The following is a 17,713-nucleotide window of genomic DNA, read 5'->3' on the forward strand; positions in this document are numbered from 1 at the left end:
GAGTTATGCAGAGGTTCCATCATCGGGTGGCGCCACCCAACGTCTAACAGGGCCAAGTGCGTAAAGGGCAACCCACAGGGTCAAGACACCAGGGTGAGGTGGGCGGGCCGCTTGGCGTAGGGGGGGGATCATGAGGCTCTGAGTCTCGCTCAGCTCGGCAGCTCAAGTGTAGCGGAGTGGAGCCCCGCGCACACAGACGCGGGTTGGTGCTGGGGGCATCAGGACGCGGTCACCGCGGCGCGAAATCATCGTTGCTATTCCTCTACAAACGTGTTTGTGCTCCACGTCGTTATTACAGCGTTGCGTTCATCTTTATTTCGCTGTTCCTAAATAGTTTGCTAGGTTTGTAAACGTGCGCCAGCAGTGAGTTGGATCTGCTGGACGTCGCTGTAGCATCAGGTACAGGCGCGCATTGCGATGGAGACACGTGCCCTCCCCATCCACCTCCTCTACATCCTCATCATCCTCATCACCACCACCCGCCTGCCGCCCGTCTGCCTCGCCGCGCCCGTCCCCGCAGCCGCGGCGGGCTACCTGGCGCAGCTGGCGGGCAGGGAGCGCCTCTGGGTGCTGGTGGCCCCGGATCCGCGGGACCGTAGCTTCCAGGCCATGATGTCCTTGATGAGCCGCGACGCCTACTGCGAGCTCTCGGAGCGCCAGGTGCGCCTGCTGCTGGTCGTGGTCACGCCCGCGCCGGGCGGCGTGGCCGGAGGGGCTCTTAACGCCACATTGCGCCGCGTGTCGCACACGGGGAGGCCCCTGGACGAGCCCCTGCCGGCCTCGGCCCCCGTGCGTGCCGCTCTGGCCGCGATGCGCCTCGACCCGCGCCGCTTCGGGATGGCGCTGCTGCGCAAGACGCTGCAGGTGGAACGACGCCTCGTCACCCCCGTGCGCTTCCAGTCTCTGCTCAGAGCCATCGACGTGATGCCAGCGCGCAGACGGGAGCGGCTCGGCCGCAGGGGATGGGCGCAGCGGTGCCGGGAGACCGCGGATGCCACGGCGGCATGGGCGGCACCGGCGGCATCGGCAGGAGCCCCGCCAGGCGCGGCACGGAGCCCACATCGGGTGCCACCGCCACCCCCGGTGCGGATGAACGTGCCCCAAGTTCCCCCGACCTTGGCCCCCGTGGCACCTCCAGCTTCCAGGGTCCCTCCAGACTTCAGGGCTCCCGTGGCCCCTGCAGCTTCCAGGGTCCCCGTGGCCCCACCAGCTTCCAGGGCCCCTCCAGCCTCCAGGGCCCCCGTGGCCCCTCCACCCTCCAGGGCCCCCGTGGCCCCTCCACCCTCCAGGGTCCCCGTGGGCGCGCAGCGCGGATGCGGGCGCGGTGAGGCGTGCGGCGGCGACGGCGGCGGCGCGGGTGTCGCTGGAACCGCGCGTGGAGGAGGAGGAGGCGGCGCTGAGGCTGCGGGGTCCGGGGCAGCGGCACTCTCCGCCTTCCTGCAGCACTTCAGGGGCAGGAGGCGCCTGCTGGTACGCGTGCGTGCACCAGTGGCGACGGATCTTTGTAACAGCCGCGAGTGGCGCAACGACGCCCACCTTGCACACACACACACTCGGAGCTGTACAGAATACAAGTAAAAAAACGCAGAGCATTTGATAACACGAGAGTTGGTGGTGGTGGTGACGGGGGGGGGGTAGAGTGCATGTCTCGTCTCCGTTGCTAGAGCTGTACAAACGGTGGATATTACACGTGAATGACGAGCGACGGTTTGGCTATAGACCAACAACAGGACATCTACTAATCAGAGAATGGTAGACCCTTTATATTTTTAAATCAACCCTAATAGTTTCTAATCCACCGTTTTGTCCAAGCAGCAGTATAAATGAGCACACAAAAGAGTCGATCGGCAGGTCGAGTGTGGTGGGATAAAGTATATGGACTCCCACCTCTGCCAAGAGGAAGAGTAGGCAGAAAACTACCCTCTCGATGATCGCTCGAAAATTTCCAGCAGTGGCGTGGGCAAGTTTTATATTTGTCTGAGTTTACAGTGGACACAGCATTCGTAATTTACCCAGTCTGCTGACAGGTAAGGGGCCATCCATAAATGACGTCACGCACCTGGGGGGGGGGGGTCAGACATTTGTGACGATGTGTGACGAGGGGGGGGGGGGTTGAAAAATGTGACGTCACATTAAGACAACACGTTCTACTTAATTAAATATATTTTTTAATAAATGTTTTCTCCTACAACAGTGCAGCGCCACATTAAATACGCACGACAATGACAATAGTTTCAAGCGATTTGAAGCATGTTTTATTTGGGAGGGGGGGCAGAGCTTTGTGACGCCGTGTGATGGGGGGGTCAAAAATTGCGTGACGTCATTTATGAACGGCCCCTAATCCAGAGATTAGATTCGGCAAGACACGTGGCCGTAATACAACACACGTGGTAGCGCTCCTTCAAAGTGAGATGGAATGGCAGCTAGGAATGGAAGCATGCTCAAGACGATGGCCAAACGGTTTGACGGAGCAATGAAATCGCAATATTGTATGTGCCAAACGTCAGCCTGAGTTGTGCCGCACCAGAGGCAATGCCACCAACAACGGGGAAGGCCTCATCTGCTTTCTCACACTGATCCAAAAAGGTAAGAAAAATAATTCGATCCTGGGTGGCATATCAAGTGTACACGTCTGTGGCGGGATCATGTCCGGTACAGGCCTGCGTGTGATTGGCTTCCCCTGCTCCCTGATGCCCCCACTGGTGCCACCGATGCAGCGGGGCCTTATCTGTAGCGCCGCTGTACAAGCAAGCTGTGACGGAGCTGTGCCGAGCCAACCTGGCCGGGTTGATTTTCCACTGCAGAAGCCGAGCCGTGTCACTGACGTCATGAAATGAACGAGTCAAAACGTTTTTTAACTGGCGGCGTCTTCACTGTGTGGGGACCGGCGTCATGCGCAATGAACGGGTCAATAGCCCCCACCCTGCCTGGCTTCGAGCCAGATTCACACGTGTTGTGAGCAGTGCCGGATTAAGCTAGTGCGGGGCCCGTCGCATATGCTACTTTTGCTACTCGGATAATCCGACACTGGTTGTGAGGCCACCTTAGCATGGCTTCGTTCTGGCTGGATATGGAAAATAGCCTGTGGAAAACCACCCTTTACAGGGAGCTTGGGTCAGGTGGGTGGGTGGGTCAGAGGGTGAATTCGTAAGGGCACACATGCTTTTACCCGTGGTGGGTGTGCCACCCTCTTACACCTTGCTGTCACTCCCGGGTCCAACTTGCCACCATCTCTGGGCAAGACGGGACTTTGCACAGAGGGAGTGGCAGCAGACACGGAAATCTCTCGACATTGCAAAGCTTCGTCAGCATGCCCAGACCGCATTGCTATTTAAAGCATTGGCTGGTGACCACCAGCCAGGTGGAGGTTCACTGGTTTTCGGTGGGAACTGTCAGTGACATTGCTGTATAAAAACATTTAAAGGCAAGGTGTGAGCTGCACCCACGTCTCACATCTGGCCGAGCATCGCAAGAGTTAAAGTGTCAAATTCTGACTTCAACTCAGCCCCTCATGCCTCCAGCGTCATTAAAACGAGTACCACTTTGAGTAAAATCATCGGCAAGATGTATCGGAGAGTGGCACACCCACTTTGGGCAACTATATTGTGTGCCCTACGAATTCATCATGCGATGGATAGACTTGTCCTTGCCATAACAATGTGGAATATCCAAATCAGCTGAAGACTATAAACAAGGGATTAGCACCACCCCGCGCTTGTTTGAGAAGAAAATCACTTTGAATTTGACGGTTTGTACTGAACAACAGCCAAATAATCTGTAATGTTGTTTGTAACGTGTTGTGGATAATCCTGAAGAGAAGTTTTATGTACGGCATATCATTAATGCTGCTGTGCATTCTTGGGTCTTTCGGTAAAGTCACGTAGATAGGTTCAAAGAAAATAACAGAAAATAACAAAAAAACTACCTATCTAGGTGACTTTACCGATATGCCCAAGAATATGAATTCCTGCAGTCACGAAAGCTTTAGGTCAAGATTTAATGCTGCTGTGATTGTGGCTCCACACAAACGAATTGTGACGCAGTTGAAATCCGACACGTTCTATATTCACTCAATCATATATATTTATTCAGGTTTGCTGTCATGGAGTAATGGTTAGCAGCACACCAGTGACCGGACTTTCGATCCGGAGGTCACCAGTTCGATTTGATCTCCTGGCACAGCAGTTCAAACAATGGGCAATTTTCTTTAATCACTCCCATATCTTTCGATCCAGCAGTGTACATGGGTACACCACAGTTCGGCAATCGCAGGCAGTGTGAGGAGTGGTAAAGTATGGGTTCTCTCACCTCTCCAAGATATCTGTCCAGTATGAAAGAGTAGGCCATTATACCCTCTATGTATGTATGTTTAACTTATTTTATGCTAATCGAAGGTGCGGTGGAAGGACTAGAAACGAAACACAAAACGCAGTTCTAAAGAAATTCGTTTTCAATGTAGATTTAAAAGTGCATCGGTCCAGTGGCTTCCTAATATCGGTCGGGAAGAACATTCCAGACGGCCGCAGAAGCGCATCTGAAAGCGCGCGATGCAGTGACCGTCTTTGTTCAATGGGTTAGGATGACCGGAGTTTGCGGGTTGGTTTATGCTCCTTGATCTCTAGAAACCCCTCGAGCAGCTGTGAGCAGGCAATTGGATAGCTGCACCTTTACCGTCCTGTTGAGGACGATGGCCGACGTGGTGGATTGGGTGGACGTGCCTGCATGCGTGTCTGCGTGCGTGCCTGCGTGCCTGCGTGCGTGCGTGTGTGCCTGCGTGTGTGCCTGCGTGCGTGCGTGTGTGCCTGCGTGCGTGCGTGTGTGCGTGCGTGTGTGCCTGCGTGTGTGCCTGCGTGCCTGCGTGTGTGCCTGCGTGCGTGTGTGCGTGCGTGTGTGCGTGCCTGCGTGCGTGTGTGCCTGCGTGCGTGCGTGCCTGCGTGTGTGCGTGCGTGCGTGCGTGTGTGCCTGCGTGTGTGCGTGCCTGCGTGTGTGCGTGCGTGCGTGCGTGTGTGTGTGCGTGCGTGCGTGCGTGCGTGCGTGCGTGTGTGCCTGCGTGTGTGCGTGCCTGCGTGTGTGCGTGCGTGCGTGCCTGCGTGTGTGCCTGCGTGCGTGCGTGCGTGCGTGCGTGTGTGCCTGCGTGTGTGCGTGCCTGCGTGTGTGCGTGCGTGCGTGCGTGTGTGTGTGCGTGCGTGCGTGTGTGCGTGCGTGTGTGTGTGCGTGCATGTGTGCGTGCGTGCGTGTGTGCCTGCGTGCGTGTGTGCGTGCGTGCGTGCGTGCGCGAAGGTGCTGGGTGCTCCGGCCGAGGAGGACGCTGCTTACCGAGCACAGAAATTCGCGCTGAAGGGTCGCGAGTGCGAACTTGCGCTCCGCAAGGTGAGCGTCCTCGCGCTGCTTGGGAATGCGTCTATGAGCACCCTACGCATCGACCACCACCACACAGGTAGGAGGCTTGACTCGCCAAAGCACGCAATGGTTTTTGCAGAATAAATGTAGAACCTTAGATCTTAACAGATGTCCTCTATTTTAATGATTCATTAAATGTGGTTTTCAATTCGTTTTTTTTTCCACGTAAAATGTCCCGTAAGTGTTGCAAAAGTACATAATAAACTGGAGCAAAAGTTTTTTTGTCGGTTTGATGCCTTGATCACATGGAATGCTGCATCGGTGCTTCATTTGTTATCTCCATCAAATTGCGTTTCACAGATTAAACTGCTAAGTGGTAAATAATGAACATATTTGATTTGTAATGGCTTGTAATGTATGCGATGTATGATATGCGTGAAGTATAATGAAGATACATGGTTACATGTGTGTATTATACATTAGGAATATGAATGCCTAAATGTACAGACACCTATTTTGATTAAAGTGTCATATATCATCATCGTTATGAGCACACACAGCACTCTGGGAAGAGCACTCGGCACACCCAGGTGCACCGTGCGGGGCAAACATGATGTGTGGTAGAATTTCCTCTACCCGACAGCCACACAATGTGCCCCACAGTTGTTCCCCTGCCATGCACAGCCCCTGACCACAATGGAATGAGTGACACTCCACTGAAGCCACGGTAGAGCGAAGCCATTGGGCCGATGCATGGACAGGTCCCTGATGAGGTGTTAGCTTGGCAAGCCCATGCACCTCAGTTACTCACCCCAGGCCAGTTGCAGGCGATGTTGTCGAGTGACACATTTGGTGCCTGCGTTCGTTTTGTCCGAGAGCTTGACGGCGTTGGCTTGGCAGTAGAGACGGCAGCGTTCAGAGATGATTCAGAGATGATTCTCACGGCAACATTCATCTGAGTGTTGTTTATAAGCCGGGCATCGGCTCATTGTTCACGGGCAACAGAGTGCTCCTCGGAGTAAACCCAATGCGAGGGCTGCTGCCGTGTGCCGGGCACGGGCACCAAGCCAGGAGGCAGTTCCACGAGGTGGTGGCTAAAAAGAAGAGGCGCCAATTGCAACATCGGTCCGAGGAGAAGCCACTTAGGTTTGGTCCCGAGTTGAAGACCCCGTTCGGCTGTAAACTTTTGAGCTCGCATTCAGCTGTGGCACCGTACAGGTGAAACACACCTGACACCGTTTAGCTTGCACCCATCTGGAGACGCCGCTTGTGGCAGGTAAATGTGACGGTAAATTAAAAACGCGCGGGGGGTTCCGGCACGCAATCTCAGAGCAGGGCAGCGAACAGATTTTGTCGTCGCACAGTATTCTCTCGTTGTTCACGAACTTGCTATCTGCGATTTTGGCTATCCGGAGAATTGCATCTGGAGCTCGACACGACTGCATCGAGAGAGAGAGAAAATGATGACATAAAGTGCTGCGAGAGAATTTGATGAAAGAAAGTGATGACAAAGTGGTGAGATAGATAGAGAGAGAGAACTTTTGATACGGTAATTTTCATAGGGCAATAACATCTACCAATTGTTCTAGTCATGAGCATCTCCAGAAACGCATCCCTCACGAATAACGAGGGAGCAACTGCATATCTATACTAAATCCACGGTGATGTCTCCGTGTCGTGGGTGCTCTCCCGCCCGTCTACCGCTCGCGCACGCGAGGTCACGCGGAACAAGTGGCCCTGAACGTGCGGAACGAGCTCATCTCCTTCGAGATGCTGGGCGCGCTGCGGCACGAGTTCGGCCTGCCCCACGCCACCTACCGCCTCGTGCTCGCCGACTACGACATGCGAGCCACGGTGCGCGCGCGAGCCGCGTACCTCCTCCCCAGCGTCGCACCGCTCTCACCACAGCAGCCCAGCGGCAGTGGCGGTACCCATGGGGGGGGGGGGGGGTTACAGCAGGCAATGCTTTTTGGTGTGTCACCTGATTAGCAAGCAGTAGTGCGCAGTTTTATGCGGGACGTTTCACAGCCGTGTGAAATTGTGAAGGTCAAAGTCGAATTACAATGACATTTCATTTCGTTACGATTACGAGCTTTTGACGTTCATTGTGGAATCTGAATATAAGCTAAATAATTTTCTGCACCATTTTTTCTCATCGATCCGGGGCAACCATAATCTGTCCGCTCGAGGCTCTAAACTTTCGCTTGATTCGCTTTCGCCCGAGCGCCGCCGAACAAACAACGCGGCGCCGTTTTAATTGCTCGTGGCACACGCATATTGCGTGACGGTGGGACGTGCCGTTGCCGACGCAGGCACACTTTGAGAACCCCGTTCCGCTGGACACGCTGCTGCGGGTGCTGGACCAGCTGCCCTCGCGCCTGCAAGAGCTGGCGCTGGAGACGGGCATGCGAGCGCGCTGCGGTTCCGGCCGTGGAGCCGCGGGCAACGCTCTCGCCCACTTGCTCAGCAGGTACGAGCGCGCGCGGATGTGGACGGGTTGTTCACGATAAACCCCACACGTGTGTTAAAGTATCACAACAACAACAATAATAATGAATTACGTCAATTCACTGCTGAATGATGGCCTCAAAAGGAGTTTGTTGGACCATACTTTGCCAAGGTGAGATTTGGGGAGGCTTACTGCAGCCTTAGCCATCGCTCGGAGGTTTGGAGATGTTTGGAGGATGAGTGGAGATTGCATTTTGCCGAGGAGATGGAAATTGCCTCGGCGGCCCAAACCACTCTTTAGCACGATAAGGAAATGTTACTTTCAGCGCCACCTTGATTGAGACCATTAAATGGGATGAATATCAATTTGCTCTCAGACGCCTCGGAACATGTCTACAGATTTTGACGAGCATTTTGTGAGGTTTTGCAGATCTGTCAACCCCTTAACAGTGCCTACCTTATTACAGACCAATTCAGACCGTATTGGTCACCCGTGCCCCCTGATAAATCTCAACGTTCATTCTACAAAGTCCCATCACAAGCGAGGAACACAAACAAATGGGCATTTTTTTGCCCGTATTGAAACGGCTGTACTCTGGATGGCCCTGAAAACTAAATGTCCCTGTTAAAGAATACGGGTAAACCGTTTGGGTTGACAGGTACGGTCTTGGCGGAGGGAAAACCTCTCAGCTCAAATTTGTATGTATGTTAAACTTCTTTTGCACCGTACGTAGCCAACAGTGCCTCCCGTGTCCCATACAATCAACAGTATGGGACAAGGGGAGTGGAGGGTGGGGGGCTAACCCTGTGCTGGTTGTGTAAGCCTACAGGGTTTTGGAGGAAGTAGCCACCACCGCCTGTGAGCGGCTGGCTGAGAAGGAGAGTGACCGACGGTGCGGTGACGTGCCGCGTAACGCTGGAAGTAAAGTGTACGTGCGCGCGCGCGTGTGTCGTGCGTAGGTTCCACTCCAAGAAGCGACTCTTCGTGATCTCGTCGCCTGGCAAGAGAGAGCACAGCTACGTGCAGCAGCTCCACGCCCTCCGTGGCCAGGCCTGCTCGCTGGGTAGGAGCTTCACCTCGGCCTCTTCCATCGACCCGACGTGTAAACCTGTGTTCTTCACGAATCTTCATATGGGTGGGGTGGGGGGGCACTTTCGCCGGTAAGACACCATCAGTGCGAGGGCCGCCAGACTGCCGGCAAGGGGTGTTTGCACTCTTTGTGTGTTGTTCCGGTGGGCCGCACGGCAGGGGCCGTACTAAAGGCCAACGGGGGCCGCCAGTTGCCCCCATTGGCCTTGCAACAAAAAGAACACCGGTGTAAACGAGTCATCCTCGCGGCAATTTGAGAATAAATAGGTAAAGAGGTCAATCAGATTTGGTTCATCCGTATCTTCTTGCTTGCTTTGGCTGACTTGTTAGTATTGTGTGTATCTCACTTGCTGTTAGTCTTTGTACGTCCTGTCATTTGCTTTTCTGCCGTCTGTCACGTTTGTCTTGCCTGTTCCGTGTGTCACCTTTCTCGTTGTTTACAGTCCTGTTTGTGTCTCTTGTCTCATTATATCTCATTTGTAGTCCCTGTCTGATGTGGTATTTATCTTGTTTCTACAAATTACTGGTTTGGCTGTGCTGTATATTTCGTATGTTCTGCCTGATTTTGTACTGCTTCGTTGTACTGTCTGTCACTCGTACTGTCTCTTTACTTGACTGTCCGCCACATTTGTACTCTTCGCTTTGTTTGAATCGGATCGGCAACCACAATAACAAGAAGAGCCATTTTTTTCGCATTTGGTAAAAAATAAAACAATGTTTCAAGAGCCGCACTGCACGTGAATACGAGACGGTGGTGGTCCTTTTTAATCAACGTCACGAAGCAGCAGCCCTTAAAGAGCAACATGCGGCTCCAAAGCCACAAGTTGGTGACCCCTGGTCTAGTTTGTACTGTTCAACTCAGTTGTCAGTGTGTCCACCTCAGTGGGCATGGCTGTCTTGTGTTGTTCATCTCATCGGTAATGTCTGCCTCATGTGTTCCATCTCAATTGTAATTTTGTCCTGTTTATATTGCTAGACTTGCGTAGATTTTCTCGTTTGCGCCTTACATCCCATTTGTATTGTCTGTCTTGTTTGCATTAATCATCCCATTGGTAAAGTCGATCGCATTTTTACTTTCCATCTCCTTTTTACTATCCATCTTTCAATCTGATTAATTTCACGCTCTTATTTCCCCACATTTCCCAGGAGAGCTACCCCAATAAATGTGACGATCCTGGGAAGACCAGCACGGGCGGCACCCCCAGCACACTGCGGTCTGTGCGGAGTGGCCGCACGTCGTTTGTGACGCTGCGCTGCTGTGTCCCCGCAGGCCTGCGCCACGTGGTGGTCATTCAGCTGCTGGGCCTGGACCAGGATGTGCATGGCCAGCTGGAGATCTACTCCGCCAATGGTGTGTGTGTCCGTGTGTGTGTGTGTGTGGATGTTTATCAGCACGCATCAGTGTTGGTAATCTTTGTTGGTACTTAACCTGTTGGTACGTATCCTAACATAACCTATTGTGGGGAGCGGTTAGCGTAGCGGTTAGCGTAGCGGTTAGCGTAGCGGTTAGCGTAGCGGTTAGCGTAGCGGTTAGCGTAGCGGTTAGCGTAGCGGTTAGCGTAGCGGTTAGCGTAGCGGTTAGCGTAGCGGTTAGCGTAGCGGTTAGCGTAGCGGTTAGCGTAGCGGTTAGCGTAGCGGTTAGCGTAGCGGTTAGCGTAGCGGTTAGCGTAGCGGTTAGCGTAGCGGTTAGCGTAGCGGTTAGCGTAGCGGTTAGCGTAGCGGTTAGCGTAGCGGTTAGCGTAGCGGTTAGCGCGCTGCATTATTAACCTGGCGACCTGGGTTCGATTCTCGCTCACGCCCAACGCCAGTGACGATTATCTTAACCGGTCCTGGGCCTCCCCTAGGTCGACTCAGCCTCAAATGAATACCTGATGTAGTGTGTAAACATCGCCACTAGGGAGACAAAGGCGGCCGGGCGTGGTGCTGACCACCTATCCCCTCGTGTGCCGTGTCGGCCTTCATAGGTGCACGCTAACAGCACTTTCCCCAACAGTCTGTTAAGGCTATATGGGGGATCTTTGTCTTTGGATGTTTATCAACTAATATCTCTGTTGGTGCATAACCTATAACCACCAAAGCTCACGTTGTTGTTGTTGTCAGCCTTTATCTTTACACTGCTGTGCTATGGCCTCCCCTATTTTTTTACTACTCCTTCCTTTCCTTAGTTTTTCCTTTCGAGTCGTGGCCTCCGAACTCTTTTATTCCGTCTCTCTGTACAATTTGAAAAATGACCCACGAATCACTCACTTGGGAAAATGCATAGCTACATCGCCCTCTGACTGCGAAACTTGGCAGAGCCCTCATGAACAAGTTCGAAGAATCAAAAAGTGAGAGTTTTTTTTGCTGGGGAATACAAATGTTATCAATCAACATCGATCAGTTTGCTCCATTTATTTTCACAATTTGTATTTCAGGAAAGCCGCACGCGGTTGAGCGAGAGATGATCGACAGCGTCATGGCACGCAACCTCCGAGCTCACTTTGGCCTGCGCGAGGATTACTTCTCCATGGTGCTGGTGAGCAAGGAGGGTGAGGTGACGTCGTGGTTCCCGTCGGCCATGTGGTCCATGGCGATCGTGTACGACCTCATCGACTCGTCGCCTTCCCGCCAGCACGAGATGGCTCTGCAGCAGAGCAGCGGGCTGCGTTGCCCAGAGAGGGTGAGCGCTGGCAAGGCGAGATTTTAAAACTCGGCCACGTTCATCGCAGCGCGGGAAATCTCGTCCTTTACTCCCGTGGTTACAATCAGGGATGGCTGTTGTACTGTGCGCATTCAGGAAATCTGAAAACCCATTTTTTCCACGTAAGACCACTTTGGTCTTGTCACGACCATTCATAAAAGGAGCAATTAATTTACAAACCAGTTAGTGTTTACCTGCAGGTGGTTTTTCGGTGGGTTTTTTTTGTCAATGTGTGCTGCAAGCAATTACACTTGTTGATTTTTCAACTCAATGGAAACATGGTACACTAAATTGGTAAAAATGCAGGTTGTTTACGGCGCTACTGGCAGATGCGCCTCCACTGGAGAAAGCTCTAGAGATGCCCTCTCTAGAGGCAATTTTGGCCTACTCTTCCATGCTGGCCAGACTTATTGGAAGAGAGGTGTGAGTACCCACACTCTACATCACCACACCACGTGACCTACCGATCCACTAACTGTGGTATGCCTCTTTATACTTTTGGGTGGACAGAGGTGGGTAGACTAATTGGCTGCGATTCTTGCAATAACGATCATCTCTTCATTGGCCATAGGTAACTGTGTTGTTTTGCCAACAGTTTATTGTAAAGTAATTTTATCGGGCTCATAAGTGGTGGGGGGGGAAATCATCACTTCTGATATGAATACAGCAAGCAATGTCTACTTATTTGTTTATTTGAGCTCTATTCCATTTGAGCTGTAGACAGGTGACACTAGTTAACTGCATGCCCATGTTTTTGAAAACTTGTTATCTTCGATGGGCCATGAAATGCATCACGTAACTAATTAAACAAAGTGTGCAACATAAACAGGCATCTCCACACACTCTTAAAAATACATTTCAGTGATGTTCGTGAAACTTGTATGCAATTGAGTGAAAATATCTAATCAAAACCCTTGTTCACCCGGATGAAATTCAACTGCTCAATTTTAAAATTGTAGTAACGGGGTGGGGGGGGGGGGGGTGATGGGATCTGCCTGGGATTCAAGTATCCACTCTGCCACCACGACATGAGTTTAAGACTCATCTTTCTGGGACTCTGTAGAACACCGTATCATGCCAGGGAATGGCACCAGAAGATGACACCTGATCTCAGACTTTTGATGCTGGGGGTGTATTTAACCATGGCAGAAGGTCACACTTGTTGTGGAAAACTCTCCGCCGGAGTGTTGCTGTCTTGGGGCCCATGGACTTGGATGGAGCACAGATTGACTCCACAAACAGTAACCAATCAAAAATTACGGGACGGTGAGCGGATTCTGCCACAGCATAATGACACCATGATATAATCTCATGATGTCATGGGCCAAGACCAGAGATGACCAATAAGGTTCTGATCTGTCTCATGGAGATGTGCGTGGAATTGTGCTCACAGCCTACAGAGTGTGAGCCGCGCATTATGACTAAAGCTACGATTTTGGCATGACAATGTTTTGCAAAAAACAAAACAATTACGAAAAGTTCACGGAATAACTTGGGGCAGTGCCCCATCCAAAATTCGCTTAAATTTGAACATTATACTGACTTTGAAATTTAAAAAACTTAAAATTATTATTGTAGTGTATTTTATTGAAATTAAAATGGCTAATTTACATTTGATTTGGATATAATTGATTTGAAATTCATTTAAATACGTCCCTCCTGCCCTCTGCCACATGGCCACCGTGGCTTTGGAAGCAATCAACATCGTGCACAGAGAATGCAGATTTTTACTTTTATAATTCTGTAAACATTTTTTTTTTACCAATTATCGATGAGAATGACATTCATAGTGAGTGTGAGGGCCAGAAAAAAAACTGATTTTCCCACCCAATGGGCAGTTGAACCTCCACAAATTACAATGTTTATCAGGCTTCACGTTTCTCCCACGTATGCGCCCCCTCCCAAAATGAACACCCCCCCCACTCTCTCTTTCTTCCTTTGTACAAAAGTGCTAAACAGATGTTAGCTGTTATCCACTTAATGGAAATACAACCAGTTGCATTATTTTGTGAAAGAATGACATTTAAGTACCACATCAGCTGTTTTTCCATTTTTTTTAAAACACCAACCAACCCCACCCATTTCTAATCCCATCAAGCACCATAACAAGATCAACTTCATCGAATGCGACGTATCGTTATTGGGCCAACCTTACTCGCCAGTGGATTAAATTCCCTTTTAAAGCTCCTCACAGCTGCATACAAAAATCACACTGCTGATTAACATGTGCTGCATTCATGCATGAAATCAATGAGCTGCTTACTGTAATATCGGTATGATAGCCACAATAGCTGGAGGATGTGGCTTTTAATTGGTCTGTTGTGAGCTTGAATCTTCTATAGGGTTGACCCAGCCCTTCATGGAAGATTACACTGCAGAACTTGGATACATGAGTACCACAGTGAGGGAAGACAACATTCATCTTGTCGATAGACTCCATCAGACAGATGCATGTGGAATGCCCAAACACTGGCTCAGGGCTGTAAGAACAGATGAATTGTTATACCTTGAGCAAGAAACCATTTTATCTTGGACATGTTTGACTATATGCTAAATGCCGCTGCAGAAAATACACAAATAACGCACGACACCTTTTGATGAGACATGCCAGATCGACAACAAAATTCAACCAAACTGAAACAAACACCACTCGCCCAAAGCAATCTCTCTTCAGCGAGTGTTTGGGGTGCCACGGTGCCATGGTATGCATGAGGTCGTGGGTTCGATCACAACCCTGATGCCTGCTGTATATTTGGAGTTTGCATGGCTCTCTCCCCATGGTCACGTGCATTTTTCTCCGGGTCCTCCGGTTTTCACCAACACATTTAGAATCATCATCCGTTTAGCGTATTTGGCTGCTCTAAATGTCCACGTGATAAGGCACTTTGTTGAGCTATCATCTGTGGTCAGGTCGCTTCTGGAAAAAAAAGCCGTATATCTCAGTGGGCCCTATATATTTAGTTTATAGTTTCACCTGTGTGCAGGTACACACACCCCGCGTGATGGGAGCGCATTCCCCACATGTTGAAACATTTTGTCGTTTGAGGCCACGTCGCTCGTTACAGAATCCCGCAGCTGCAGGAGCTCCCAGCCGCAGGGGGCCCCCTCGTGAAGCGTGCAGGCCTCCATCACAAGCCACGTTCCCCGCCGGGTGCGTGTGTGCGCGCGTGCGTGTGTGCGTGTCAGTGCGCCCAGTGTTTTCTATGTCCCGTGTGAACATTTCTGTTCTGACTTTCCCTGCTCTTTACAGCTGATGGTCTAATTCTCATTGGCTGGGAGTTGGTTATTTGATAGCTTGAGGACCATGCCTGCTCCTTCTGTTTTGAACCCGGCCCGCGATGTAGAGAAGGAGCAGCCCTCTTGCACAGCAACAAAGCTCCAGCTAAAACTGGGTGATGTCCACACTCTGTGGTGAAGAAAAACAAGTGGCATCGAGCTGCTGTGCGCTCAGATGCTCTGCATGCTCTCTGTGCTCATTGGCGCGGCTCGCAAGGGTTGTATTCCCGAGATGACACGCTCCGAAAACCGGCCACTTCAGTGCGCATCACAGAATTTCACACAAACATGCAAATTACTTCTGTGGCAATCCAATACGGGTGACCTGTGATTTCTGCGTTTGTGTACAGTGCTGTCTGGCCTTACCAGTGCTTCCACATTAGGGTCTCGTTCTCATTGCATTGACGATGATTACATATGATTATTATATTCTAGCTACTACTTTTGTGAAATAATGTTTGTGCGTGGGAGTGTATACCAGACTAATACAACAACTTTGAGAGAGCAATGTTAAAATAACCAATATGTACTGCAGTCCGTTATAGTTCAATATTGTCACCCATATCATCAACATCGTTCTCATTACCCTCTTATCTTACACGTGGCAAGGGGTTGCCCATTATGGATTTGCATTTTTAATACGGCGCTTAAATACCTCAAACTCAAAGCTGCTCACATCACATCTCACGCCAACCATTTGAATGCCCTGCTGCAGTCGAGCTAAGGAGACTCCCAAGTGGCAGCCGTCGCCGTGTGCGCGGTACAAGGTGTACGCGGTACAAGGTGTATGCAGCACCGGCCTGCAAACGGGAATGAGTCGCACTCGTAACACGCCGAGGTGATCCACTTGCTCCCGTCATTCTGCCGTCAGTAAAATCACCGCCGTTTCGCCGAAAGTCAACAGCGCTTTCCCTCCGCGCTGGCTGTTGGAGAAAATTGCTCCCACCTTTTTTGTTGATTTCACAATACCTCGAGTGGGATTCGGGACCACCGATGGAGTACAGAGTGCAGTGCTCAAGAAATGCTGTGGGAATACTCGAGGCCTTGCTTGCAGCTCCTCTCGTATTGTGATAAACAGCCACGAAGGGTGAACTTGGAGAGGGGGGGTGGAGGTGCTAACGGGAACATTTGATAGTTGCAGGGCCAACCTCAGCATCCCTCTTAACAGCGGACCTGCAAAACGATTGACTTCACGTCAAGTTGGGTCTTCAACATGGGCGTGATGTTGAGCTTGAGAGAAGCTACGTCGTGCGATATCAAAAGTATTTTGATGACCTGTAATTTCATTGAGAACACAATGCAAAAAGGCAAAGGGGGGGATTTCACGTCCAGTGTGTTGACGCTTACACAACATGGCAGCGTCCATAAAATGCTGAGCTGACCTATTATTATTACTAGGCGTAACTAAAAAGCCATAGCTTTATAAACCACCCAGATAAAAACTCTCGGTGACTGTAATGAAAAGTGTGTACTCTTAATTTGGGCATTTTTGTTTCCTACTTTAATTGTAAAGCTCTCTCAACCTTTTGTAGATTGTTATATGTGTAGTACATAACAAAAACGGATATTATGGCTATGCTGGCAGAATGTATATTATATCCAAAAATGTTTGACTAATTTCATGTTATTGTTAAAACTCCATTAAACCGCAAGTGCCTGAACTCGAAAGAACAGTTGCTATATTAAATTCCCCAACGCATTTTGGTAATTGGATATCTACCAGTGGGAGAGTAGAGGGGTAAGTGCTTCGATGTATATGTATATTGAACTTCTTTCGCACCGTACGTAGCCAACTGTGCTAATCAGAGGTCCAGGGGAAGGACAACAAACTAAACACAAAAAGCAGTTCTAGAGAAATGAGTTTTCAATCGAGATTTCAAAGTGCAGAGTTCCAGTGGCTTCCTGATATCGGAAGAGCTTTCCAGACGGCTACAGAAGCGCATCTGAAAGTGTGCGATGCTGGGACCGTTATTGTCTGATGGCTCGCAGCCAACAGCCGCTGCGAGAGATGACTGGAGTTCACGTGATGGTTTATGCTCCTTGACGAGATCAGCAAGCTAACTGTGGTTCATTTGTCGCAAGCACTTTCCCAATGCAGCTTAGCGAGCACTGGAGGAACGTGGTCGGATCTTGTAGTACCCATCAAGGCACGTGCCAAAGAATGGTGTACACGCTGCAGCTTGTTAATGTTTATATGAAACAATTAACGCATTTTTGTGAACCACATTGTATAAACGTATATAATTTCTGTGCATATAAACATTACACATATAGTTCTAAACAACCTAAATACGGAACACATTGCATGTGTGACGGTATATATGCTATTAAACTTTTATAGTGAAATCTTGTGTTTGGTGTACCTTGCTTGATCTGGATATTGAAGCCATACAACAGGCCTTGGCCTCAGAGTTTTAGGGTTTTATTTTATATTTTACAGCGAGCATGAATAATGCCCAAGTCACAGCAGGTGCTGGAAGCCACTGGAATTTCACCGCATTGCAAGGCGACAGCTGTTGTGTGTGGGTGTTTTGCAAAGTCTATGTACAGCCCCTTTGTCAGTCCACTGCTGGATGAGGGCCTCGACAATACTTCACCACACCGGTCAATGTGGGCTGGTGAAAGTGGGGGAGGAGCATGATCCTGATAGTTGGGGGGGCATCTTCACTGCTGCCCACAACATTTGTAAAGTATATTGCAGAACACTCTCACAATGTATCATTAAAAACTGTCTCATTTTTGTGAAAGTCCAATACATGTACTTTGTAATGTGGAGAGAGCTATTATTTAGCCGTAAATGTCACCTTGTCACGAGCATGTGCAAATTCGCAGGAATTAGTTAATTATTCTAAAGGAGCGAATACCGTAGTTAATTTCGG

General features: G+C 50.3%; 1 protein-coding gene across 1 annotated transcript; it reads left to right on the top strand.

Annotated features, from left to right (window-relative positions):
- The first annotated feature begins 125 nt into the window (after positions 1-125).
- LOC144719740 (uncharacterized) lies at positions 126-17,180 on the top strand. The gene is made up of 7 exons (XM_078595909.1): positions 126-1,470; positions 5,281-5,437; positions 7,058-7,194; positions 7,653-7,810; positions 8,749-8,852; positions 10,149-10,229; positions 11,293-17,180. Exons 1-7 carry the CDS (start codon positions 418-420, stop codon positions 11,562-11,564), a joined length of 1,962 nt encoding a protein of 653 aa, XP_078452035.1. The 5' UTR covers positions 126-417; the 3' UTR covers positions 11,565-17,180.
- Positions 17,181-17,713: the final 533 nt, after the last annotated feature.

This window comes from Lampetra planeri, chromosome 7 (genome assembly GCF_965212315.1).
Source record: "Lampetra planeri chromosome 7, kcLamPlan1.2.h2, whole genome shotgun sequence".
NCBI lineage: Eukaryota > Metazoa > Chordata > Hyperoartia > Petromyzontiformes > Petromyzontidae > Lampetra > Lampetra planeri.

Excerpts from the sequence above, each read along its gene's own strand:
- LOC144719740 (XM_078595909.1), top strand. The coding sequence starts at position 418 with ATGGAGACACGTGCCCTCCCCATCCACCTCCTCTACATCCTCATCATC. Across the intron at positions 1,471-5,280 it reads GGGGCAGGAGGCGCCTGCTG|GTGCTGGGTGCTCCGGCCGA; the intron begins GTACGCGTGCGT and ends GCGTGCGCGAAG. Across the intron at positions 5,438-7,057 it reads CATCGACCACCACCACACAG|GTCACGCGGAACAAGTGGCC; the intron begins GTAGGAGGCTTG and ends CGCGCACGCGAG.